Source organism: Centruroides sculpturatus, unplaced genomic scaffold, assembly GCF_000671375.1.
Source record: "Centruroides sculpturatus isolate CEXI.00-Female unplaced genomic scaffold, Cexi_2.0 scaffold1010, whole genome shotgun sequence".
Lineage (NCBI taxonomy): Eukaryota > Metazoa > Arthropoda > Arachnida > Scorpiones > Buthidae > Centruroides > Centruroides sculpturatus.
In genome coordinates, this window is record NW_019385312.1 from 298631 (window position 1) to 325407 (window position 26777).

Genomic DNA, 26777 nt, shown 5'->3' on the forward strand with positions numbered 1-26777 from the left:
AACATTGTATTTTTTTATTTTTTATTTATACAATTAAGTATATTTCTAGTTTTAAAAATATTATACTGAGAAGTTTATCATCAAATACATAAATTAGTCGTTACAGTAAAAGAATATATTATCCTGAATTTGAAAAGTTTATATTAGTGATTATATTTGTAAAATTTAATAATTTAAATACTATTAAATTAACTTTTTATTAAAGTATTCATAATTATAAATTCTAGGTTTTCTATACATGGAGGAGTATGTACATAGTTGGCTGGCAGCTACGCAATATGTTGCACCACTAATGGCAAATTTTGATACGAGTTTAAAAAATGAATCTGTGGTCAGATATTTTGATAATGGTAAATATCAAATTTTTTTATTTTATTGAACTAGATTTAATCTTATTTTTTCCTCTTTGAATCACGTTTAAAATGAAGTTTTTTCTCATACTTTTTAGAAGAAAAATGACAAAAAGTTTCGATTTCTGTCATTTAGAAATGCATTTAACGTGAACCAAAATATATCTTAACCTTTTTAATAAGATAATAATAGACATTTATTCTTATTAAGAAACCTGGAAAGGCAGGGAATAAGATTTTTAGCAGAAAAAGTCAGGGAATCTGCAAATACTATGGAATCTACCTGATGCTCTCACTCCTTTTTGATTTGAGCTCGTCTTTAAATTCAGTTTGGTATAGGGCATTCTATGAAAACTGGAATAACAAACAAATGGCTAGATTTGTTGCAATTATATCTTGTAAACTATAAATGATAATCTAACAATTTAAATTTTGTTGGATAGAAAGTTAATGTCCATATTTAAAATGGTGGGTAATGGGGGTGTACAAAGAGTGATGTAGAGGTTGCACGTGAACACTGAAAATGACAACACAGTGTGCGGTTTGGACAGTGAAACTTTGGATCATGAAGAGCTAGGACATTAGTTTTGGTGTTAGTGTTGATTTGTACAGAATGACAGGATCTACAATATTATTTAGCAATAATAACCAATAAAATAGAATTTGTAAAGTTACAAGCTGATAAATGCAAGTTGAAGAAAATTTTCATAATATCGAAGAAATTGCAAAGGAAATATGAACAGAAATGTAATGTAATGTAACTCATGATCCTTTTGTATTCATTGCTAGATGGAATGAAAAATTAGAATATCAGTATGGCAGTTCACGCGCTCTTTGTTTCAAATTCTCTATGATGATTCTTACGTAGACAATGTAAGAAACATATATCATTGGAAAGAAAAATTTAAAAGGAATTAGAAAAACCAAAATGACTAATGCAGATTGTATAGAGAGCATAAGAAAACAAAGTGCATCAATTCCAGTGTTAATATTTCAAGTGTACCACTGCTTGAACTGATATATATTGACTTGAAATGTGATAACCACCAAGACTTTATTCATTTACATGTTATCCTTCATCTGGTAATACACACAGATGGATTCACACCTTAAGCAAATGCAATTGTGTCCCATACACAACCCTCACAGTTTTTTCAACCTGTGTGACATTTGGTTAACTCATTGCAGTCAGTCGATGTTGTGGGGGAGGTAAAGAACTGTCAGTTGAATTAATGATATTGTGTACAGGACATTTTGAACCGCATGGTGAATCTCACTAACTTATGTATTTTTATTTGTATTCTTTGCTGCTGGCCATATACAGTATGTGGAGATTATCAATCCATCAAAATTGGCAGGATTATTACTTGTGATATGTCTTCTCTCTAACTGCAAATTTCCATCTTCAGATGGCTGAGGAACATTTTTCGGAAGTATACCAAAATATTGCCATAGAGTTAAAATCAGATTTTCAAAAACCATCAACAATGACCCACTTTCTTGCCAAAACTCAGCTACTCACACTATAAATTTCCAGGAGATACGGGAAGAAATGTAATGACCTTGAATGAGTTTGTGATGCGCCAAAAATAGCACACAATAAGTGATTTCGCCCTTACATGAAGTGCACAATTTCTTCTGTATAAATTATTTTGAATTTACTTCCTTCTTGCTTTAAGAAAATTTGATTTTATGCTGCAACATGAGTCTTTTTCTTATTTAATAAAATTTACAAATTAATTTTAAATTAAAATATGAAATTTTTTGAGAGACATAAAAATTATGTAGCTAATTACATAATCGATTTTATGCCAAGTTGTTTGTAAGTGAATAAAGTGGTTTTTTTAATTAAAAAAATATATATAATTGGGTACAAAATGGGCTTAAATAGACCTGGTAAAATATTACATAATGGAAAGGGAAAATGCGGAGACGTTAATAAGTCAGGGAATAATGTGACAATTGATCGAGGAAAGTCAGGGAATCACAGATGGGATTGCATGTACGGATACTGTATTATTAATCTAAATAATCAGGATGTCTGAGAAAGATTTATATTATAAAATTTTATTTAAAAAATGAAATAGTCTATCAAAATACAATTTGCAGTAAAAGAGAGATCTGCACAAAAAGTTATTTTATTACAAAAATTAACACAGAAGCCAAAATTGTTTTTTCTACATTCAGTGAATCTCAATTCATGTTTCTTTAGTTGCACAAAGAATACCCAATCAATAAGTGATTTGTTGTCAAGTGTTGTTTAAATGCAGCATAGTCCCCAAATAAGTGGTTAACATTTTTCTATAATATTGGTGATTGAAAGTGTTATTTTTTCTTTCAAAACAGTAACATTACAAACAATACACAATGTCTTTCACTTAACCCCAGAAAAAGAAATTCATTGGGGTTATGTTGGATGACCTAGGGGCCAGGGTGTTGGTCCCCACAGCCAATCTGTCATCCAGGAAACATTGTATCAAACAAATTATGTAAGAAAACTTCATAGTGAGAGGGGGTCACTATCCTATTTTGAAACATATCGGTCAGTTATTGATTGGACATTCTTCATGCAACTAAAAGAGTACGTATTGAGATTCACTGAATGTACAAAAACAATTTCAGCTTTTGTAATAAACTTTTTGAGTTAATCATTCTTTTACTTCAAACCATATTTTGATAGACTGCTTTGTTTTTTAACAAAATTTTATAATGTAGATCTTTCTTGGACACCCTGTACATATTAATAACAACTCAGCAAACCTGATTTTTGATTAAAGCCAGACAATCTGCCAAATTATCACACTATGATTAGGTTAAGTTAATAATTAGATATGAATTAATTTGTCTAGAGGCAGGCAGTTAAGCCGCATTTCATGATAATTTTAATAAATTGATTTTAATTTAGAATTTTTGGAATAAAAGAATTGATTCAAAGCAGGACTTGAAACTGCAACTTCCACTTATTATACAGATGCATTGTCAGTAATGCTATCCAGCCAGACCTCTGTCAAATTTTTTCTTCCAGAATTATTAATAATACAACCATACAAAGTCACTTACAGCACAGAGTGGGTATGACTTTAAGGCCCATGGCCCACTTCCCTGGCACTTAGCCAGATATCACTGATAATTAATAATTACACTATGGATGTAATGATTAAAATTATCAAAAAATGGTGGCTTAATCGACTACCTCTAGACAAATTACCTTGTATCTAATTATTAACTTAGCCAGATAATTCAGCCTTTATTATTGTAAATATATTAATAAGCTTTGTTCAATATTATTTTTAATCTAAATAATTTAAGATAAAGTCGGTTTAAAAAGGAACCATCATTTATTCACTTTCAATGTTACAGAATACAAACTTTTGACGACTGACATTTTTTTTTGTAGGCTACTTGGCCGTCAAAATTAAAACTTCCCTTAAAAACAGTTTCAACTTTTAAACTTGTGGTTTTAATTGGATATCTTTTTCTGTGTTTTTAAAGGAAGTTTTAATTTTGATGGCCCAAGTAGCCTACGAAGAAATGTCGGTCGTCAAAAGTTTGTATTCCAGAGCATTGAAAGTGAATAAATAGTGGTTCCTTTTTAAACAGACTTTATCTTCATTACTTTTAAACATAATTGCCATCTAATGAAATTTTACAATTATACATTAGTTTGAAGATAATCAATCTGGTTAATTATTGGAAAAACTTCTACTAAAGTTGACATATTATCTATCTATGAAATTAACTCTGAATAAAACTGCAAAGAAAAAGAAATGATACTCATTTGAAATACGGATATATTAAGCAAGACTTTATCATTTTTATGTTCAATGTTTCTATTGAAATTTCATTGAAGAAAAAAGTTAAAATGACATTGAATAGTTGAGTATCTGCTATCAACCTAAATTTATATCAGTTCTTATATTTACATTATTTACAGTTTGGTTAATATATAAAAATAGAAACATGTAACATAAATGTTTGTGAGGTAAGTAAAAGTCATGAATGACAAATCAATTTGACTTTATTCTATGTCATAACTAGACAAAGAAGGAAATATAAGGAAAATTATCATCTCTTCTTTTCAGTATGAAAGTTTAATAGAAACACAAATGCTATTTACTACAAGAATCATTTCAAAGTATAAGTTTCAATATTTTTAAGAAAAGAATTTGTTTTTTATTTTTAAATATTAAAGCCANCTGCGGTACCACTGTATTATCAACAAGAGAATGGAAATTGTTAGCTTCCAGTTCTTGAGAAAATATTTCGGAATAATTTCAAATTTAAGATGTTTCTCAACATTCTGATGTGTTTAACAGAAACAAAGTTGATTCTTTCATTTCTTGGTAGTATTGTAGTACCAACATTGTAGTATGAAAGATAAAGTTTGTTTAATTCTGCCATCAGAAGTAAACAGAATTTCTCCAATTCAGAAAGTATTTTCATTATTTATTTAATATGAACTTTTTCTGGTCTGCTAAATTTAATATAGAATATAATGAATGCAATATTATATATTTTTATTTTTTTAGCATTTTAAAGAATTAAAAGTATAAAAACTAAGTGATCCATTCTCAAATTTATTTCTGGTTTGGAGATTGCAAGAGTAATTGTTACTTACAAAAGACAGAAATTCATTTAAGAATATATTTTGTTAGTTTGATATTGGTTAGTTATATCTTGTTAATTATCATTAATTGGGATATGATTTATAAATGATTAGAAAATAATACATGAAAAAACGTTTGGTAGGTTTCAAAACTTTGCATGCATAGTGTAAAAGTGGAGTCTTAAAGATGTTGCAAAAAGTCAAAGACCACTAATTATGAACCTTGGATAGAAAATTATCATAAACAGATTTTTCTCGTTAAACAAAATATTTGTATAAACAATAAATCCACACACACACACACACACACACACATCCCCAATTTTTAAGTAATGACAAATGATCTGTTAAATTAGCAGGCTGTTATAAGGCTAATTTAATAATTAGATATAAAGTGGGGCAGATTAACCATCTACCTCTAGTCAAATTACTTTATATCTAATTATTAAATTAGCCTTACTATAGCATGATAAGTTGGCAGATTGTTTGGCAAAATATTTGTTTCCATTATCATCACATTATTGTTTTCTTTAAACTTTATGAAAAAAAACAATAAACTCTACAAAAAGATAAAATAAAGTAAAATTTTAAGCATTTGTTTGTTATTTTATAATTATTCAAATTAAATATTTAGCTCACAACTTGGAGTTGATAAATTTTGAGTTCAATTTTGACCCACCTTTGGAAAAAGAATTGCCATCACTTCATTTATAGCAAATGGTACAGTACATCAGGTCTTGTTACTACTTGTAGACAGATTGAATTTTTTGTAGCTTCATGATAGGATATTCCACTCACTAATTTTTAAGAATTATTGGAACTTCACCCTATGGAAATTAGGGTAGATATATGCTTTACATTTAATGCGTTAAAATTATCATATATTCTGTATATAAAATGTGCTTGATTTGAAACTATCCAAATGTTTTATGTCAATTCCAAAGAAATTAATAAGAGACATAGTAATTGGCTTTCTTACTGAACATTAACTGTTGCAAAAATTTATTTGCTTCTTCTTCTCTTGTAACTATTATTAAAATAGCATCAACATACAAAATCATCATAAATTCTATTGTTAAATAATCTGACATACAAACACAATATGCGTTTGTATGTCAGATTTCTGAAATTCTTCAAGAAACTTGAAAAATATTCATTTTAACATTATGAAGGTTGTTGTAATCCATACAGATTCGTTCATAATTCACAAACATGACCATTATTATCTTTAAAATCTTCAGGTTACTTCATATAAATTTTAGTGACCTGTCTTATGAATGCTGATTTAACATCAAACTGCCTAAGCTTGACTTTCTATAACTACAACATCTAAAATAGTTCATTTTGTGTCAAACCTTACCACCAGACTGAAAATTGTTAAATAAGAAATAAACGTCTTCCAACACTAGAGGAGTTACAATTCATCACTTCAAACAACCTTTACAGCTCCAGTGGTATGTGTTTACACCTTAGCAAACGTTTTTAACCTCATCGAGGTCTTCATCAGGCTACTTTAATTAGGAATTCAAACGCGTTTGGAACGGAACGTATACAATTCAAAATTAATAAAAACAGATTTAACGATACTCACGGAACGTTACGCACGCGCTGAAACGACTGTAAAGCACGTGTAATATAAGCCGTTACGCAAACTTGATATTACACATGCTTTACAGTCGTTTCAGCGTGTGCGTAACGTTCCATGAGTATTCTTAAATCTGTTTTTATAAATTTTGAATCGTATACGTTCTGTTCCAAACGCGTTCGAATTCCTAATTAAAGTAGCCTGATGAAGACCTCGATGAGGTTGAAAACGTTTGCTAAGGTGTAAACATATACCACTGGAGCTGTAAAGGTTGTTTGAAGTGCTGAATTGAAAATTGTTAAGAAATCTGTTAGTTAATTAATGAACTGGAACTTTTCAATAAACATTGACACACACAAAAAGTACTTTTCTTACTTAATCCAGCAACATTTATTCAGAATTACAAATATTTTCAGTCGCATTTAAAGGACTTCTTCAAGTAAAAAGCCATTTCATCTATCAAACGTTTGAAAAACAGAAACTTTCTATACATTTGTGAATTTGATTTGAAAAATTTAAATATTAAATTAACCAACATGAATGAATTCAAATAGTAAAAAAAAGTAGAAATTAATACTAAAATAAAAATAAATATTAAAAATAATACAATAAAATATGATGTGTTTTCATGCACTTACTTAATTGACATAATCTAGATTATTTGTTATTTGTAATCTGTAAAATTAAATGTGAAATATAACTAAAAAATAAAGACTAAATTATTGAAAACATTGCAGGAATTAGTGAGCGAGCATACGAATTACAGAATATAACCAGTATTTCCAAGTTTGGGCTAAGGAGATGTTATCATTGTTGATACAACCTCATTTTATTTAGCTTTATATATTTCTATGGCCTCGATTATTTGTAATTTTTCTCTGACAAAAATCTAACACATTAGCTTGTTGTCGCTGTTGGGACAAAGTGTGTGATGTATTGATTGTGATACAAGAATCTCCAATAAAACAAAATAAAATTATATATACATATTTTCTATAAATATTAACATGTTAGTAATGTTTTTTCATTGATGATGTAAATACAACAATGTAAAAGAATTATAAAGTAACTTGTTAGTTCTATAAAGATATTTATTGTTGGATTATGAGATAAAGGTGGTATTATTTTCATTGTATGTAACATTTAAGTTTTTATTAATTCATCTTGAGTTTCTTTGAGCTGATAATTAAAACAAATTGGATTTTGATTTCGGTAAAGATTTCAAAGCATAAATCTATTTATTAATTACATTATCAATTTAATCTAATAGAGTATTTTTCTAAGTAAAAAAAAATCAGTAAAAACCATGGCCAATGGGATTACATTTAATTGTATAAATAAATATAAAAAATACACCTTTTACCTTTTGTTAAACATTGTATTTTTTTATTTTTTATTTATACAATTAAGTATATTTCTAGTTTTAAAAATATTATACTGAGAAGTTTATCATCAAATACATAAATTAGTCGTTACAGTAAAAGAATATATTATCCTGAATTTGAAAAGTTTATATTAGTGATTATATTTGTAAAATTTAATAATTTAAATACTATTAAATTAACTTTTTATTAAAGTATTCATAATTATAAATTCTAGGTTTTCTATACATGGAGGAGTATGTACATAGTTGGCTGGCAGCTACGCAATATGTTGCACCACTAATGGCAAATTTTGATACGAGTTTAAAAAATGAATCTGTGGTCAGATATTTTGATAATGGTAAATATCAAATTTTTTTATTTTATTGAACTAGATTTAATCTTATTTTTTCCTCTTTGAATCACGTTTAAAATGAAGTTTTTTCTCATACTTTTTAGAAGAAAAATGACAAAAAGTTTCGATTTCTGTCATTTAGAAATGCATTTAACGTGAACCAAAATATATCTTAACCTTTTTAATAAGATAATAATAGACATTTATTCTTATTAAGAAACCTGGAAAGGCAGGGAATAAGATTTTTAGCAGAAAAAGTCAGGGAATCTGCAAATACTATGGAATCTACCTGATGCTCTCACTCCTTTTTGATTTGAGCTCGTCTTTAAATTCAGTTTGGTATAGGGCATTCTATGAAAACTGGAATAACAAACAAATGGCTAGATTTGTTGCAATTATATCTTGTAAACTATAAATGATAATCTAACAATTTAAATTTTGTTGGATAGAAAGTTAATGTCCATATTTAAAATGGTGGGTAATGGGGGTGTACAAAGAGTGATGTAGAGGTTGCACGTGAACACTGAAAATGACAACACAGTGTGCGGTTTGGACAGTGAAACTTTGGATCATGAAGAGCTAGGACATTAGTTTTGGTGTTAGTGTTGATTTGTACAGAATGACAGGATCTACAATATTATTTAGCAATAATAACCAATAAAATAGAATTTGTAAAGTTACAAGCTGATAAATGCAAGTTGAAGAAAATTTTCATAATATCGAAGAAATTGCAAAGGAAATATGAACAGAAATGTAATGTAATGTAACTCATGATCCTTTTGTATTCATTGCTAGATGGAATGAAAAATTAGAATATCAGTATGGCAGTTCACGCGCTCTTTGTTTCAAATTCTCTATGATGATTCTTACGTAGACAATGTAAGAAACATATATCATTGGAAAGAAAAATTTAAAAGGAATTAGAAAAACCAAAATGACTAATGCAGATTGTATAGAGAGCATAAGAAAACAAAGTGCATCAATTCCAGTGTTAATATTTCAAGTGTACCACTGCTTGAACTGATATATATTGACTTGAAATGTGATAACCACCAAGACTTTATTCATTTACATGTTATCCTTCATCTGGTAATACACACAGATGGATTCACACCTTAAGCAAATGCAATTGTGTCCCATACACAACCCTCACAGTTTTTTCAACCTGTGTGACATTTGGTTAACTCATTGCAGTCAGTCGATGTTGTGGGGGAGGTAAAGAACTGTCAGTTGAATTAATGATATTGTGTACAGGACATTTTGAACCGCATGGTGAATCTCACTAACTTATGTATTTTTATTTGTATTCTTTGCTGCTGGCCATATACAGTATGTGGAGATTATCAATCCATCAAAATTGGCAGGATTATTACTTGTGATATGTCTTCTCTCTAACTGCAAATTTCCATCTTCAGATGGCTGAGGAACATTTTTCGGAAGTATACCAAAATATCGCCATAGAGTTAAAATCAGATTTTCAAAAACCATCAACAATGACCCACTTTCTTGCCAAAACTCAGCTACTCACACTATAAATTTCCAGGAGATACGGGAAGAAATGTAATGACCTTGAATGAGTTTGTGATGCGCCAAAAATAGCACACAATAAGTGATTTCGCCCTTACATGAAGTGCACAATTTCTTCTGTATAAATTATTTTGAATTTACTTCCTTCTTGCTTTAAGAAAATTTGATTTTATGCTGCAACATGAGTCTTTTTCTTATTTAATAAAATTTACAAATTAATTTTAAATTAAAATATGAAATTTTTTGAGAGACATAAAAATTATGTAGCTAATTACATAATCGATTTTATGCCAAGTTGTAAGTGAATAAAGTGGTTTTTTTAATTAAAAAAATATATATAATTGGGTACAAAATGGGCTTAAATAGACCTTGGTAAAATATTACATAATGGAAAGGGAAAATGCGGAGACGTTAATAAGTCAGGGAATAATGTGACAATTGATCGAGGAAAGTCAGGGAATCACAGATGGGATTGCATGTACGGATACTGTATTATTAATCTAAATAATCAGGATGTCTGAGAAAGATTTATATTATAAAATTTTATTTAAAAAATGAAATAGTCTATCAAAATACAATTTGCAGTAAAAGAGAGATCTGCACAAAAAGTTATTTTATTACAAAAATTAACACAGAAGCCAAAATTGTTTTTTCTACATTCAGTGAATCTCAATTCATGTTTCTTTAGTTGCACAAAGAATACCCAATCAATAAGTGATTTGTTGTCAAGTGTTGTTTAAATGCAGCATAGTCCCCAAATAAGTGGTTAACATTTTTCTATAATATTGGTGATTGAAAGTGTTATTTTTTCTTTCAAAACAGTAACATTACAAACAATACACAATGTCTTTCACTTAACCCCAGAAAAAGAAATTCATTGGGGTTATGTTGGATGACCTAGGGGCCAGGGTGTTGGTCCCCACAGCCAATCTGTCATCCAGGAAACATTGTATCAAACAAATTATGTAAGAAAACTTCATAGTGAGAGGGGGTCACTATCCTATTTTGAAACATATCGGTCAGTTATTGATTGGACATTCTTCATGCAACTAAAAGAGTACGTATTGAGATTCACTGAATGTACAAAAACAATTTCAGCTTTTGTAATAAACTTTTTGAGTTAATCATTCTTTTACTTCAAACCATATTTTGATAGACTGCTTTGTTTTTTAACAAAATTTTATAATGTAGATCTTTCTTGGACACCCTGTACATATTAATAACAACTCAGCAAACCTGATTTTTGATTAAAGCCAGACAATCTGCCAAATTATCACACTATGATTAGGTTAAGTTAATAATTAGATATGAATTAATTTGTCTAGAGGCAGGCAGTTAAGCCGCATTTCATGATAATTTTAATAAATTGATTTTAATTTAGAATTTTTGGAATAAAAGAATTGATTCAAAGCAGGACTTGAAACTGCAACTTCCACTTATTATACAGATGCATTGTCAGTAATGCTATCCAGCCAGACCTCTGTCAAATTTTTTCTTCCAGAATTATTAATAATACAACCATACAAAGTCACTTACAGCACAGAGTGGGTATGACTTTAATGCCCATGGCCCACTTCCCTGGCACTTAGCCAGATATCACTGATAATTAATAATTACACTATGGATGTAATGATTAAAATTATCAAAAAATGGTGGCTTAATCGACTACCTCTAGACAAATTACCTTGTATCTAATTATTAACTTAGCCAGATAATTCAGCCTTTATTATTGTAAATATATTAATAAGCTTTGTTCAATATTATTTTTAATCTAAATAATTTAAGATAAAGTCGGTTTAAAAAGGAACCATCATTTATTCACTTTCAATGTTACAGAATACAAACTTTTGACGACTGACATTTTTTTTTGTAGGCTACTTGGCCGTCAAAATTAAAACTTCCCTTAAAAACAGTTTCAACTTTTAAACTTGTGGTTTTAATTGGATATCTTTTTCTGTGTTTTTAAAGGAAGTTTTAATTTTGATGGCCCAAGTAGCCTACGAAGAAATGTCGGTCGTCAAAAGTTTGTATTCCAGAGCATTGAAAGTGAATAAATAGTGGTTCCTTTTTAAACAGACTTTATCTTCATTACTTTTAAACATAATTGCCATCTAATGAAATTTTACAATTATACATTAGTTTGAAGATAATCAATCTGGTTAATTATTGGAAAAAATTCTACTAAAGTTGACATATTATCTATCTATGAAATTAACTCTGAATAAAACTGCAAAGAAAAAGAAATGATACTCATTTGAAATACGGATATATTAAGCAAGACTTTATCATTTTTATGTTCAATGTTTCTATTGAAATTTCATTGAAGAAAAAAGTTAAAATGACATTGAATAGTTGAGTATCTGCTATCAACCTAAATTTATATCAGTTCTTATATTTACATTATTTACAGTTTGGTTAATATATAAAAATAGAAACATGTAACATAAATGTTTGTGAGGTAAGTAAAAGTCATGAATGACAAATCAATTTGACTTTATTCTATGTCATAACTAGACAAAGAAGGAAATATAAGGAAAATTATCATCTCTTCTTTTCAGTATGAAAGTTTAATAGAAACACAAATGCTATTTACTACAAGAATCATTTCAAAGTATAAGTTTCAATATTTTTAAGAAAAGAATTTGTTTTTTATTTTTAAATATTAAAGCCAAATGATTGCCAGACTATATCAGGCCGGATTAATGCTACTATTAATAATTAAATGTTAAGTAATTTGACTTAGAGGTAGGCATTATCTCTTCATAAATTTAATAATTATAATTAAATTAATGTTTAATAATTAGAAGTTTTTGGAAGGAAAGAATCAGCCCAATTGGCATAATATGCAAATTTTTTAAAACTTTCTTTAGTTGGTATTGTCTTATTTCTTTTAATGTAATCTTTTATAACAATTTATTATATTTAAAAAATTAATTTTTTTGATACATTGATAAATTATTTAGTTATAATTTAATTTTTTCATGTTTTTATGAACTTATATTTGAATATAAAGTTTATTGAATTAGAATGTTTTTATATACTAAATTAAGTTTATCATAATTTTTTTTTCTTCTTGCATTTGGTTATGCTAAGATTTATAGAAATCAATAACAGCAAAAAAAAATAAGAATTATAATAATTTATTGCTTTATTTGTGCTTAGCAAACAATATTATTAAACATTATATACTATTGATCAGTAATAAATATACTTTGTTATCTGTATTTATTATTATTATTATTTTAGCAACTTGTAAATTAGATTATTTTTTTTATTTTTTCAAGGTACTGCATTTACTGTTCAATGGCATAAAGTACTACTACAAGACAGAGGAAATGGTATGTTCTTATCCTAAATTTTTATTAAATATATTCAACATGTGTGTGTGTGTGTCTGTCTGTATGACTTTAAGCTTTACTAAAGTCAAAGAAATATCTAACTAGTTAAATATTCTTTATTTAAATATGAAATAAACAAATATATGTACAGTATATACAGTTGAGGCTTCATATAATGAGATCAGTTATTGTGAATTATTGGTTAATGTGAATTTTCCTCTATATCCATGAGTCTCCAATATTAAACTTATGCTAAAATGTTATGTTACAAAGCTGTATATCAGATATAATGAAGATTTGCGTTCATTCACCGCCATACCAAAAATAGACTATAGGACAATGGGAATCCAATCTTGTCAATTAAACGTGAACATCATGCAAATTCTTCTGAGAAAGAAATTTAATCCTGAAAGTGCAGTTTGTGCGATGATTTGCAAAGTGCTGAACTTGTGTTAAGCAGTATATTTCTGGTGGTATGTGCAATATTATTGGTACTGTATCAAATGTAAAAATGGAACTCTGCAGGTAAATTTTTTACATAAAAATTGCTTCAGGTTTTAGGAATTTTTAACTGGTTTACAATACACGATGGTGTTTGGTTTTAATAATGTCAACAATAGATTTAAAATAACAGTAGAAAACTTATATCAGCCAACAGATGAGAGGCACTAGCCCAAAATGTCTATTGGCATTTGGAACAATTAGACTGTAAAGTACATAAGAAAATAAAGTGGATATGAAAAAGTCCAGTGTCTAGTATCAACACTTCATGGTGTCTCAAAAATATAATTTAAGAAAGGTCACAGTTTCAGTACAGAGAAGAAAAAAAAATTAAGTCTTTCAACTAAAAGTTCATTGCTTAATTACCCCTTTTTGGTTTCATTAAGGAACTATAGTAAGTCATTCAGGTTATCAACTTGAGTGGATTGACTGTTCTTTAGTTCTTCTAGACTTCAATATAATCAGGACCATATTCACTTTTCACACTCATAGTCCATGACTGTCTTATCACTAAAGCTGTATTGACCAATTTCAAACACTATATCAAAGAAACGCTATATTACACGATCATTCTGCTTGAAATTCAGTTTATTCTGAGTTTGTCTTATTGAGAAGAGGCTCCTCAGTGCAAGCTCATTGCAGTGTGTTTTGACTACACTGTCTGAGTTCAGATGAAATTGAAAAGCTTTGCCATTAGAGACAAAGATAGATATTATTAAGCTAGTCAACTAGAGACAGCTGAAAAAAATGTGAAGTTGCAAAGAAAGCATTCCTGCAAATTCATTGTTAACTGTGCCAAAATACAGATCAGTGCTCCTAGAGAACTTCAACAGCAATGTTGTGCCAGAAGTTCCATAGTGCAACTCATAAAGATGTCAAATATTCTTTGTTTGAGTGGTTTAAAAGAGTACATGGTAAAAATGTTTCAATCAAGAGACTGATTTTTAACCCTTGGCTACATATATATGACTTAAGGTCACATCTTGAGTTTCCAAGTACCATTCTACATCTGATGTGATGTTCATGTCATTAAGTTTAATATGCTTGTGCTAAAAATGTAGCCAGATTAAAGCATATCTAATGATTATATTTTTGGACTGCAATTTGTAAAATTCCCATCGTTGTCTGTCTGTCTATTTGTCCATCTGCCTGTCTTTCCTCAATCTTGAGAATAGAGTTAGATAGATGAAAGACGAGACCAGATATGGAAACCTTAGGGGCAGGAGGCTCCAATTGATTATATAAGAACTTCAAACCAGAAGTCATGTGATTTTGATTCAAAAAATTTTTCCCGAAAGGTGTTAGATAGATGACCGACACAACTTTATTGTTAAAAGAAAGGTATGATGTACTACCACCTCAAAGCCATTCCAGACAGGATGCTCAGCCTGCAGATGACTTCAATGAAGACCAAGACCAGCCTGAGGACATTAACAATGACGCCAAGCAGAAAGAAGTGTCCCAAGGCGAGGCCGCTCAACCCAACAACACTATGCATGTGGCCAACTTTAACGAACACTTCCGAAAGCACACAGTGAGCAAAGTGATTTGCTACAGGTGTTTCAACCGACAACAGGACAGGATCAACTACTGCTGCAAACACCTAATGTTGTTTTACCCATGGCGAAACAAAACCACCAACCTGCTTGACTTAGTCACACTATACCAAAATCGGCACATACAGGAAAAAATCACAAGTGTTTGCAAATGCTTTTCACCACAGGTCAATGAAGAAGAGTTGCAACAGGCCATAGAATGAGCTCAACAGCAACAAATAGAGAAGGATGACCATGCCCAAATCGAACAACAAGGAGAAGATAAAGACTTAGATGATGAGTTGGTTGTCTTCCGTCCTAGAAGATCACAAGTGAAACGTGGCTTCTTGCAAGTGGATGCACCCCCACCAATTCCCAATGATTATCGACACCAGATCACTTTCCAAATGCCAAGACAGATTTATTGTGACACTGTTTTCAAATATATACCCAATCTGAATCAGGGACAACGAAAAATTTTCCTGGAGGCCCTGCATCACATCAAGTGTGGTGAGAGGTTCCACCTTTATATCTCTGGGGGGTGCTGGTGTTGGCAAGTCTTTTCAGATCAACACTCTGTACCAGGCGGCAATTCGGTACTACAGTCATTTACCTGGTGGCTCTCCCGACAGTCTCAAGTTTTTCTCTGTGTACACTGGCAAGCCACTACTGATGTGAGGTAGAGAGCATATATCTTAAATTAAATAAATTAAAAATATGATTAAAAATTGCAGCCCAGCATTGTGACCATGTTACAATAAATAATTGTTTATTATTTACATGTTTAATAGTTTCTAAGGTTATGTTTTTTTTAATGAGTTGTTAGCTATAATTTAAGTTTTACAATTTTTGTGATTTTTATTACCTTGTCAAATATTAAATTATGATTTTGGTTCATTCTCTTACCGTTAAATTTGGTCCCCACTGTTTATAAAGTTATAAATAACTCTAATGTGTGTACATCATGCATTAGGCATTAGGTTTTTTGTGCTTGTATACCAGATGAGGGCCTCATGCCACAATTTGGTCAATGGTTGACTTAGACACATCAATACCATCATCATGTGTAACAGCTTGTAAAGATATAGCATTACACCAACAACAAAATATGCCATTTTGTTGTTGGTGTAACTTTGCTAAGCTTTCCACTTGGCTTCTTAGCATAGTTCTTGACTAAATGAAGGAAATTATCATATAATATACACAATCTGTTTAATTTATTTACATTAGACTTGCAGAATAGCCATTTTCTTTAAAACCAAGAATTTTCCCTTTTCCATATCGGTTAAAGATTTTTCTTTAGCCACTCCATATTCCGTAAACAAGCTAAGAAAATGGTTCTTCATTTGCCTATTCCTAACCTCACATACATCATATATAATACATATAGTATAAAAATAGTAATTGTGACAAATGTTTACTTTATAAAATACATGGCTTTATATTTATAGGATAGGTAAGTATCAAAAGTGTTAAACCATTTAACCTATAACAATCTACCTTATAATTGTGTTTCATTATCTTGTCGTAATGTACTGTTTTACATAACAGTATCATTATACTAATATAGTGTAGAAAAAGGGTTGCTGTATACTTATAGGAGACACCTTAATTATTAATTCATATAAATTTAAGGGCATCTAATCTAAATAATGATTTATAATTGGCTAAAACTGGTTGAACATATTGCTTTTGACATGAAATCTAATGAATATTTTGAAAGTATTTATTATTTCCCATCTACTTTCAATGTCTCTGTGAAATATAATTATTGCGCCTTGAAATATATTACTTTAAAGTGTTTTATTCAGATTGCTCTATTAAGAATTACTTTATTATCATTTGAGAGAAACTTTTTAATCTTTTCTGAATGTTTCTGTAAAATAAAAAATAAATACATTTCATTATGAGAGGATCAAAAGAAAAATTTGAAATTCATTGATACCTCGACAAAAGCAATTATTCAATATGTACAGTTACCAACTAACAAATCCAAATTAAAGACACACTTGATCATGTCTTTAATTTTTTCCTGGTTCTTCCCTAAAAAGAACAAATGGACCAGAAAAGGAAATGCCAACTAAAAATTTCTTAACCCAAGCATTGCCAGTATGTTGGATAATATGGGAATATATGAGGTGCATTCAAGTTATAACACCTCAGATTTTTTTTCTCAGGACTGGAAACAGATAGAAACATGCGGTTTGTTTTAAAATATGCGTGCACTGATTGTGAATGCGTAAGAGAGATGGCGGCACTGTACGGCACACAGAATTCTAGCGGCAGCGGCAAGAGTGGGGACTGTTTTTGATACTTAAAATGGTGACGTTTTCATTACAAGAACTGCGTGTGATCATTCCTTTTCTCCATTTGAGTGGTGTGACACCGATTGAAATTCATCGCCAGTTGAGTGAGACGTGTGGTGATGGTGTCGTGGATATGTCTAATGTGCATTCGTGGGTGCAACAGTTCAAAGAATGCAGAACATCATGTGACAAGAAACCAAGACAATCTTGGCCTTGCACCAGCCAGTCTGACGACATGATCGAGTGAGTGGAGAAAGTTGTTTTGGAGGATCACCGAATGAGTGTGGAACACATTCGTTTCTGTGGGATCTGTGCACATAATCCTGCATGAAGACCTGAAAAGACCAGCACATCGGGCGAACGTGACACTGTAGTTTCTTTGTGACAACAACTTTGAAGTGATTTCTCATGCTCCCTACTCACCTGACCTGGCTCCTAGTGACTTTTGGCTGTTTCCAACAATGAAAGACACTCTCCGTGGTCACACATTCACTAGCCATGCCACATCAGAAATTTTCCAGTGGTCAAACCAGACTCCTAAAGAAGCATTCACAGCGGCCATGGAATCATGGCATCGACATTGTGTAAAATGTGTATGGCTGCAGGGAGATTACGTCGAGAAGTTACACAAGTTTCACAGTTTTCGTGTGATTAGTTTGTGAGAAAAAAATTGGACGTGTTATAGCTTGAATGCACCACGTATTTCAACTGTAGAAAATTTAGTTGAGTTTCTTTCAGTTCATAATATAATAAGTATCATCTGTGTCAGTTCTTTGTATTTTACATTAATTCCTATTTACTTAATAAATTGAAATATTTCTCTGTAAATTAAAGTATTTTCAAGTAATTTTTACTAAATTTCAGATGGTCCATTCACATTCCAAGTCACTTTGATGAAGAATGGGAAAATAATATTTGTTTATGAAGAAGTACGTATTTAACAATTTTTTATATTTTGAATAATTTTCAAATTCCTGTTTATTTTTTAATTTGTGGTTTGTTGAAGTTTGAGATTAAAACTTCAACTCATGAATAACACTTTAAATATAATGTGAACTAAGCATTAAAAATTACAAACTGTAATAATGTAATAAGTAATAACTATGATAAAAAAAAATCTCTGCATAAATAGTAAAGAATTGTAGAAAATAAATGCTTATTAGGAGCATTATTCTTGAGATTTTTAAAGATACAATATGGTCTTGTTGTGTGTAAGAAGGTATCACATAAAATGAAATTTTGTTTAAATTTCTATTCTATCTCAAGTAGTTCCAGATGACCTAGACTAGGAGTCTCAAACTCAAATGCAACAATGGGCCAGTCAAATAGATGTATATCAGACAGACCATATTCGAGTTAAAAAAGAAAATTTTTAAGGCCCTTTTATTGTCAGTTTTTATGATATGTAAACAGTTTGACATTTGAATTTTTTTTGTTTTAATTGCTGCAAGATGTTAGAAATATTGATTTTTAGAATAGAAATCGTCAAGGCTGCAGGCCAGATATGAAACCTTAATGGGCCGTATCTGGCCCACGGGCTCTAGTTTGTTACCCCTGACCTAGACACTTGTGAAATCATTTACAATTAGCAGAAAAATGTTATAGTAAAAACATAAGTAAAACGATATAACATTTTAATCCAGTGTTTCTGAAAATACAGAGCAAAATTTTCTTATACCATATTTGAGTACCTAACTTGATAAAAATAGATGCGTACTAAGCTATTCACCAGAATGCATTAAGTAGTATTACAGAATGTCAGAAACTGAAACAGCATGGTTTGCTGACTCAGATTCAGTAGCAGTAGGAGTTCTTACACATCAATGCAGTTGACTTTTGTAAGAGCATAGTGATGGATGAGAAGCTGCTGCTTCTTTCATTTTAATTATCTGAACATAGCATGTCAGCAATTCTCTTAGCCAATTCCTTTATTCCTGTAATGGTTTTCTCACACTATACATCTACAATAATTCATTGTTCATCTGAATTGGTCTTTTACTGTTTCAGACTGAAAGTTCTTCCGTATAGGCATTTGCAGATTTGTCGTCGGTGTCCTCTTGCACCTGTTTTGTTAAGAAGAAATTAGCTATGGTGAAACCATTTCAAAACTGAATGATGCTGAGGTTTTTGTTGCTCTCCAAGGCATTAAGGATGCAACACATATAAATCTTTGTATAGTTGGCTTTAAATCTGATAATCCCCTGATCAAGTGCTTGATAAGAGATGTGTTAAGAGATAGACAGACAATCTTTACTTCTAAAGCAAAATACATCATTTGTACCTACTCTATCACAAGATTTTAATAAAGCCACAAACATTTTGATCTGCAATTTTTATTGCAAACCAAAATAGTCGAAATAAATATAATAAAATGCATAAAATTAATAAAAATAAAAACAGATGTCTACCGAAGCCTAACCCTTCCCCTTTTGTCTGACTTGTCTTAACCTTGTCCCTCCCTTCCTGTGTGGATGTCATTTATGGACAGTCTCTAATGAGATGCATACACAAAAAAAAACTCTTTAAAAATTATTTATTAATTCATATGTTGTTTAGTTTTTACAATTTATTGTTATGTATGGCAATAAATCTAAAAATTTTGAACAAGGAAACACAGTGGATTCCACTTAATTGGGACTATTCCATTTTGGCCAAATTAAGCAGCTGCCCCAATTAAACGAACTAATAATAAATTCTATAATAAAATATGTAATATGTAGGTAAATAAATAAATAAGTAAGTAAAAAATAATAATTAGGTACTTATTTTAATGCTTTATTAAACCAAAATACAGAAAATATTTGTACTATAAATTTGCCAGACTCGCGACGATAGATAACTGATTTGCATAATGCTAGTGTTGCCAAACATTAGTAGTTACGTAAACAAGGGTTGACTGTTCGATCCGTTCCTGATCAAACAATTTTTCCTTTCTTTATTTTTAGTTAGAACATGTTCTAACTAAAATGTGAGAAAGAAAAGGGTTTGTCCAAAAGTCATTTTATGGTCTTCCTTTGAGCACGGTTTCCTTTACTTGGAAAATAAATCTGCATCTCTCCTCAGCTGAATGCACACATCACCCTTTAATGGTGCCTGTGGTTGACATTTATTTGTTTTCAAAATTATATTACACAGGGTGTTTCAAAGTAAATTTAAAGTTAAAAAATAACTAGAAAGAAATGATTCACATTTAAAATATTTTTTTATCTGATTTTATAAGTGAAATGTTACAAATTATTTTTCCTCTTTACATTGTAACTGAACAGAATTGGTTTACATACTTAAAAGTCAAAACTGTATTTAAAAGTATTGTATATACTATAATATTTTCAGTTACATTTATCTTAAATTTTCTTTATATGAATTAATTTTGCATATTTCTTTTAGATTCCTCTATCGGTAGTAGACATCGCCAATCACTCTCATCCCGTTAAAGTCGGAATATCCGATGCATACACTATAGATCGTACCATTTATTGTAAGAAATCGATTTATTGTAAATTATTTTACGAAGCTTTTTATTTTTTTTTACTAATTTTTCTTGCGTTCATTTTTATTAAGACATTCGAAGAAAGACAATTTACGAATACAATCGAATTGAAATGAAAAGGGATGAAATAGGAAATTTCACTGCCATCGTGTTTACTGCGCTGCCAAGTAAGTATCGTTTTGTTGGTTTAAAAGCCAGTTAGAAGGTTTTAAGTTATTTAATAAATTATTAAAATTATAATCACTAATTTAGTTGAGTAAGTAATTTGTCACTACAGGAAGGCATTAGGCGCTATGTATTAATTATTTAATTAGCCAAATTGTATCAAAGCCGACCATTTAGGTGATCGTTGGAAGTTTCTATACATACTCATCAGGCTTTACAATGTTTTTTATATTTATCTTTATCATTATGTTTAATTCACGTAATGACTCGGTTGTTTTGCATGTTTTAAGATTCCTCTCCAAGAGAGGAAATTATTAATAAGATTAATGAAAATATAAACTTTCAGAAAGGAATAAAAATTAAAACTTGGCACTCAAATGTCTAACTGATATAATTTCTGAACCAAATCATTTAGTTAACTGAATTGTTAAAGAAAGTAATAAATGAAATTTGGCCATTTATTTTAAAAAAACAAATGTAGAAAATCTATAAACCGGACACAAAACTGAAGCCAAATCTTCATAACATCCAACAGAAAATTTCTACAAAAATGGATATTTTCTACCTTTATTGACGAGTATGTCTAGTCTCTAAAATCACGCTGCTGTCAATGGCTGCACACCTTAGAGGTATGAAGGCGTACTCACGTGTCAGGTGTTGCAATTTGGCACAGAGTATTTGATGCCCAAATCGTGCGCACATAAAATAAACCAGACTTGTAGGTAGTCAAGGGATCGAGAACCGATTCAAAATAAAATACAAAATGCTGAAACTGTTTCTACAAACAGGCGCAAGTGCGAGATTTGCACATGCATTGCTCGTGCTCTCTGAGACATAGTCTCGTCCCAAGAATGGCTTCACCATTTTACTTGTTTCAACTTCATGTTACAATTAAATTAAATCAAAAAGTAGGTAGTTACATTTTAGAGCATTATTCATATTTCACCTATTGAATTATTTTAAAATAATTTAAGACTGGTATACAGAATATGTGAATGTAAATCGCATACAGAATGATTGTATTTAAATTGAAAAACGTAAGTGTTGAATGTGCATTAAACTTGAGTGAGGACAAAGAAATTCATGCTTGCTTTTAAGCCTACTTTTATCCATTTTCCAATTATTCAGGTGTAATAAAGTTAACATCAATATTAAATGAGACATGAGGCTAAATAGTTTTAGTAAGTGTTAGAAATTTTACTATCAATTGTGCACATTTGATTCTAGTTTTAAGAAGACAAGAAGTGTATCTAATACAAGTTTTATTCTGTCTTTTCTGACACTTGCTACATGACAGAACAAATGTAGTTTTCTAGGACAAAGCCTCAACTGTCAAAACATGCTTATAGAATCTTATCTTAGCTGAGAATGCTGAAACACTGAAGATTTACAAACATTGTTTAACAGAATGTTGTATAAATGTCTCCAACATCTGGAGATTTATAATAACTTATTTGTGCCACATATGAGATCTGTTTATTACACTAAAACCTGTGTAAACTGAAACTGTACAATAACAAATTATTTTTCTGTTTTGAACAGGTTTAGTATTTTTTTCTATTTTTTAATCTTTAAATTATACCAGATAAATGTAACACAAAATTACTTTCATTTGTTTTTATAGTAAAATCACTTTAACACAAATTTTATTACTAGGTTTAATCCTAAGTGATTCCAAAGCCATAACTACGGAGCGACCAAGAGGTAGCAGTCTCCTCAATTCACTTGACTATGCCCATATACACTAAATATAATACATGCTTTTGTTTTTGTAATGTAAACTTAGGCTACTGTTACATTTTTAATACTCTGACTGTAGCTAATAGACTGTGCTGGCTGGAAAAGAGAAAAATACCAGTTGGAATTTTTCTCAGCTCACTCCTGTAGCCCCATATAATTTATTCCCAGTTATGGAACTGAGTAATTTGGACTAAAGATGGACGTGTTCAAATGTAAGAATTGAAAACTATTCAACTGCTTATTCCTCACTGTTCCCAAACACCTTTCTTCTTCCAAACAACAGTTCAGAAATGGTGGCTGTTATGGTCAGTACGGACAATAGTACGGTTTTATTGAAATATTTCTTAACACTTTTCTCTCTCAGACTAAATTTATAATGATTAATAGAAGTTTTTTATTAGGACATTACATGTCTCACTGTAGAAGCAATAGCAATGTGGAAGGATATATTTTGTATTATACAATGATGAAGAGGTTGCTTTGCTTCTTCATTTCACGCATGAAGTTGCAGTGAACAGACTATAGTTAGTTACTAACTGCTCCGTACAAGGCAAATTGATAGCACTGTGATATCTTATCCTCATTGTCCCAAATTACATTCATTGTTTGTTTGTTCTTAAGAATGCAATTATCAGAAACTTGTTCCAGTTCTTGAAAGTTCTTGATTCTTAAGAGTGTTTGATTCTGCTCATGATTAATTCTAACAAAGACAGTGTGTCCATATCTCCTCTTGTCACATGACCTTTATTTCTCTGAAAAATTCAAAATCATTTTTGGAATACAATTTGACACGCACTGCAATGACCATTATACTCTGAGGTGATTTTACTTATTTGCTCTGCGAGTGGAACAGTAATTCTTCACTTTATTCTGATTAAGTTGCTTTTGTCATACCCATAAACCTCTTTTGATTTCACATTGGACAGATTTCTGTCTGTAGTAAAATTTAGCATAAAAAAAATTACTCCATTTCAAAACTTTTTGTTTAGCAAGTTTCTAGCTTATTCATGTTCCTTTTTAGACAGGTTTTACTGTATTATTATTATGACTCGTGGTTTAAACTGAACACGTATTTCATTTTATCCAGTAAGACGATATTTTACTGTGACTTCATGACTCTGGTATGATTATTTTGACAGTCGTAAAAAGAATTAAAATTTATGTATTTATCGATTCTTCTATTTTCCAAGAATGCATAAATTTGTCACTAGAATAAAATGAATTCTTAAGCATGGAAATTTCTCATTAAAAAGCCATTACTACTCTTCTTAATTGGCATTACAGAAAAACATCCCTTAGAAATTATCATTATCATAAGTATTTTCTATCATTTTTTACTAATTAATAAAAATAAATACTTAAATTTATAATTACCTTTATTTGTTTGGTTTGTCTTGTGGCTGAAATATAATTCTAGAACAAAGTGGAAATATGTAGACATAATCTAATGGCATAAATAATTGATATATTATCTTTATCTAAAATATTCGTTTTTATTCAATGTTTTTAGCCTGTCTGAGCTTTAATGATTGTCAATCCTGTATTTCATCCGACATTGGCTTCGACTGTATCTGGTGCGACCGGGTCAAGAGGTGCTCGGACGGATTGGACCGTTACAGGCAAGAGTGGCTCAAACAAGACTGCGATCGCAAAGCAAGTGGTTTTTTTTTTTATAAACTTTTCTTTGATAGCTTTAACATAATTAATTATTAAAGATAAATAACGTAATTATCTTTATAGAAAGAAAAAATCAAATGTTCTAATGGATCTAATAGTACGGAAACATTTCCACATATCGGTATGAATTTTATTTATTTAATATTTATAAATGACAAATATTTTTGATTATATCTATACCACATTACACTATACCACTAATATACTTGCACAAAACATTTGAAGAGAAGCAGATTACTTACAGAAAAATAAAATGGCACAATTGAAAGAGATATTTGAATATGTTATCAGAAAAATCTGAAATCCCAAAACAAAAAATGAACCTTAGCACTTTAATGTACACAAAACATTTTAACTCGCAGTTCTTAAAGAACAAAATTATATCTAGACAATCAATTTTAAATGCCTTTTATCTAATTTTGAAAAGTTGTTATAAGCAATTTGTCTCATATTCTTTTTGTTGATTATTTTTTAATTTACATATAAAAACATTTTAATAAAAAGACTCAAGAAACTTGCAGCAGAGTTTTATAACCAATATTGCATTTCTTTCCTTATTTACAACAAAAGATAGAGTTTCTGTTAAATTTAATAATTGCTAACTTTAACAAAATACACTTAGTCTTAACCTGATTAGGAGAAAAAAGATCAAACAGAAGAAAAACAATTAAAATTGCAATAACTAGCTATGTAGTAATTTCACAACTAACCAGCATGGCTAAAACATGCCGTATCTACTTTAAATTTAATCTCTTAAACATGTTATGTAAATTAACATGATATCAAAGTTTTTCAAATACAGTAGACTCCTGTAAATTTGACTTAATGTGGACTCCGAAGATAATGAGTTACCAAAATGATGAGTTTTACAGACTCGCATGTTGCCGACCATAGCGGAATTCCATTAAATTACCAAGTTTGTTCAACACCGATGTCATAGCAGTAATGTTAGTCTAAATAGTGGAATTTTTGCAAAAGGTATATGAGCAAATTCACGTACTGTACATATTAACTGCGTGTCATTAATGACTTTCTATTTGCAATTAAATTTTAATTTTAAAAAAATATTGGCTATTCAGTGACTACCTTCAAGCCAGTGACATTTGTGTTGTTGTGTTTTGCAGTGGCACCTTAGAAAAAGAGTTAAATTCTCTGTTAACTTGAGGAATTGATGTTGATGAAAAATGATACCCTATTTAATTCTACAGTTAAGTTATAGATGTAAAAATAGATGACGTATTTTTCTTTTTGAAAGAAACAAAATGTCAGTTATTGAGAATCAAATTCTCAGGACTCTGCTGTATTACTTTGCATTCACAAATCATTTTTATTCCCTTATTTATTTTAAATATTTTGGTGGAATTTAATTAGAATACTCTAATATGATTGTACAAATTACCATATTTTACAGCATATTAGACAGTCCATTTCAGCATGAAATAGTCAAGAAAAAATATTTAGTGCATTTAAGTTGACCTGAGCCATTAGCTAATTTTTTTTTTTTTATAGTATTCTTGTTTTACTTTTATATATTGGATGTATGTGATGAAAGTTTGATGGATAACTGTCTCACATTATTTAATTTTAATTATTTAAATAACAGAGTTATTGTAAATATTAATCACTAATTTTACACGTATTATTATGTGGTGTTTTTGGTGCATATACTAGTGCTCTTCCAGACCAAAGTTGAGACATAACTACAGAAAAATGTTTTGTTCATGTGCTATTTGTGTGTGTATTGGAATTGTCAAATCTGATTTTCTGAGTTTTTTGGAATTCTCCATGTTTTGAAATCCCCTGAACCCAAAAAAGAGGAAAAAATTGTGTGTGCATGTTTTGTTTAATATCTCAGGACAGGGTAATGATTAAGAAATGAAATTTGATGTATATGAGAGGCATTGATACTAATAAATTTTGGTGTTTAAAAGTCAAGGGGGTAAGATCAGGGAGTCATGTCATATCTTGAGAAAGATTGGACTTAATGAAGTTTATTCATTATAAACATTTACAATCTATATATATATATATAAAATGAATGTATATCTGTCTGTCCTTCATCTATTACTACACCATTTATCCGATTGCCATGAAACTTTGGGAAGTTGTTTAATATACTCCCATAAAGGTTTCTGGCATAGTACATTTATCCTACAATAGATGGTACATGTGTATAAGAGCATTTCAGCATGGTTAGGAGTTGAAACTTGAAATTTGGTACACAGTTAAGGTGCGTCACGA

The 26777-nt window shown here is 30.0% G+C and overlaps 1 protein-coding gene across 1 annotated transcript in view; it reads left to right on the top strand.

Annotated features, from left to right (window-relative positions):
- LOC111637497 (plexin domain-containing protein 2-like) overlaps window positions 1-25914 on the top strand; it is a 41323-nt gene extending 15409 nt beyond the window's left edge. The window contains exons 5-11 of the mRNA XM_023383004.1: window positions 228-350; window positions 13069-13122; window positions 18329-18393; window positions 20852-20942; window positions 21026-21121; window positions 24370-24512; window positions 24600-25914. Coding sequence (XP_023238772.1) covers window positions 228-350; window positions 13069-13122; window positions 18329-18393; window positions 20852-20942; window positions 21026-21121; window positions 24370-24512; window positions 24600-24704 — 677 coding nt within the window. The 3' untranslated portion in view covers window positions 24705-25914. The remainder of the gene's footprint in view (window positions 1-227; window positions 351-13068; window positions 13123-18328; window positions 18394-20851; window positions 20943-21025; window positions 21122-24369; window positions 24513-24599) is intronic.
- The last annotated feature ends 863 nt before the right edge of the window (window positions 25915-26777 follow it).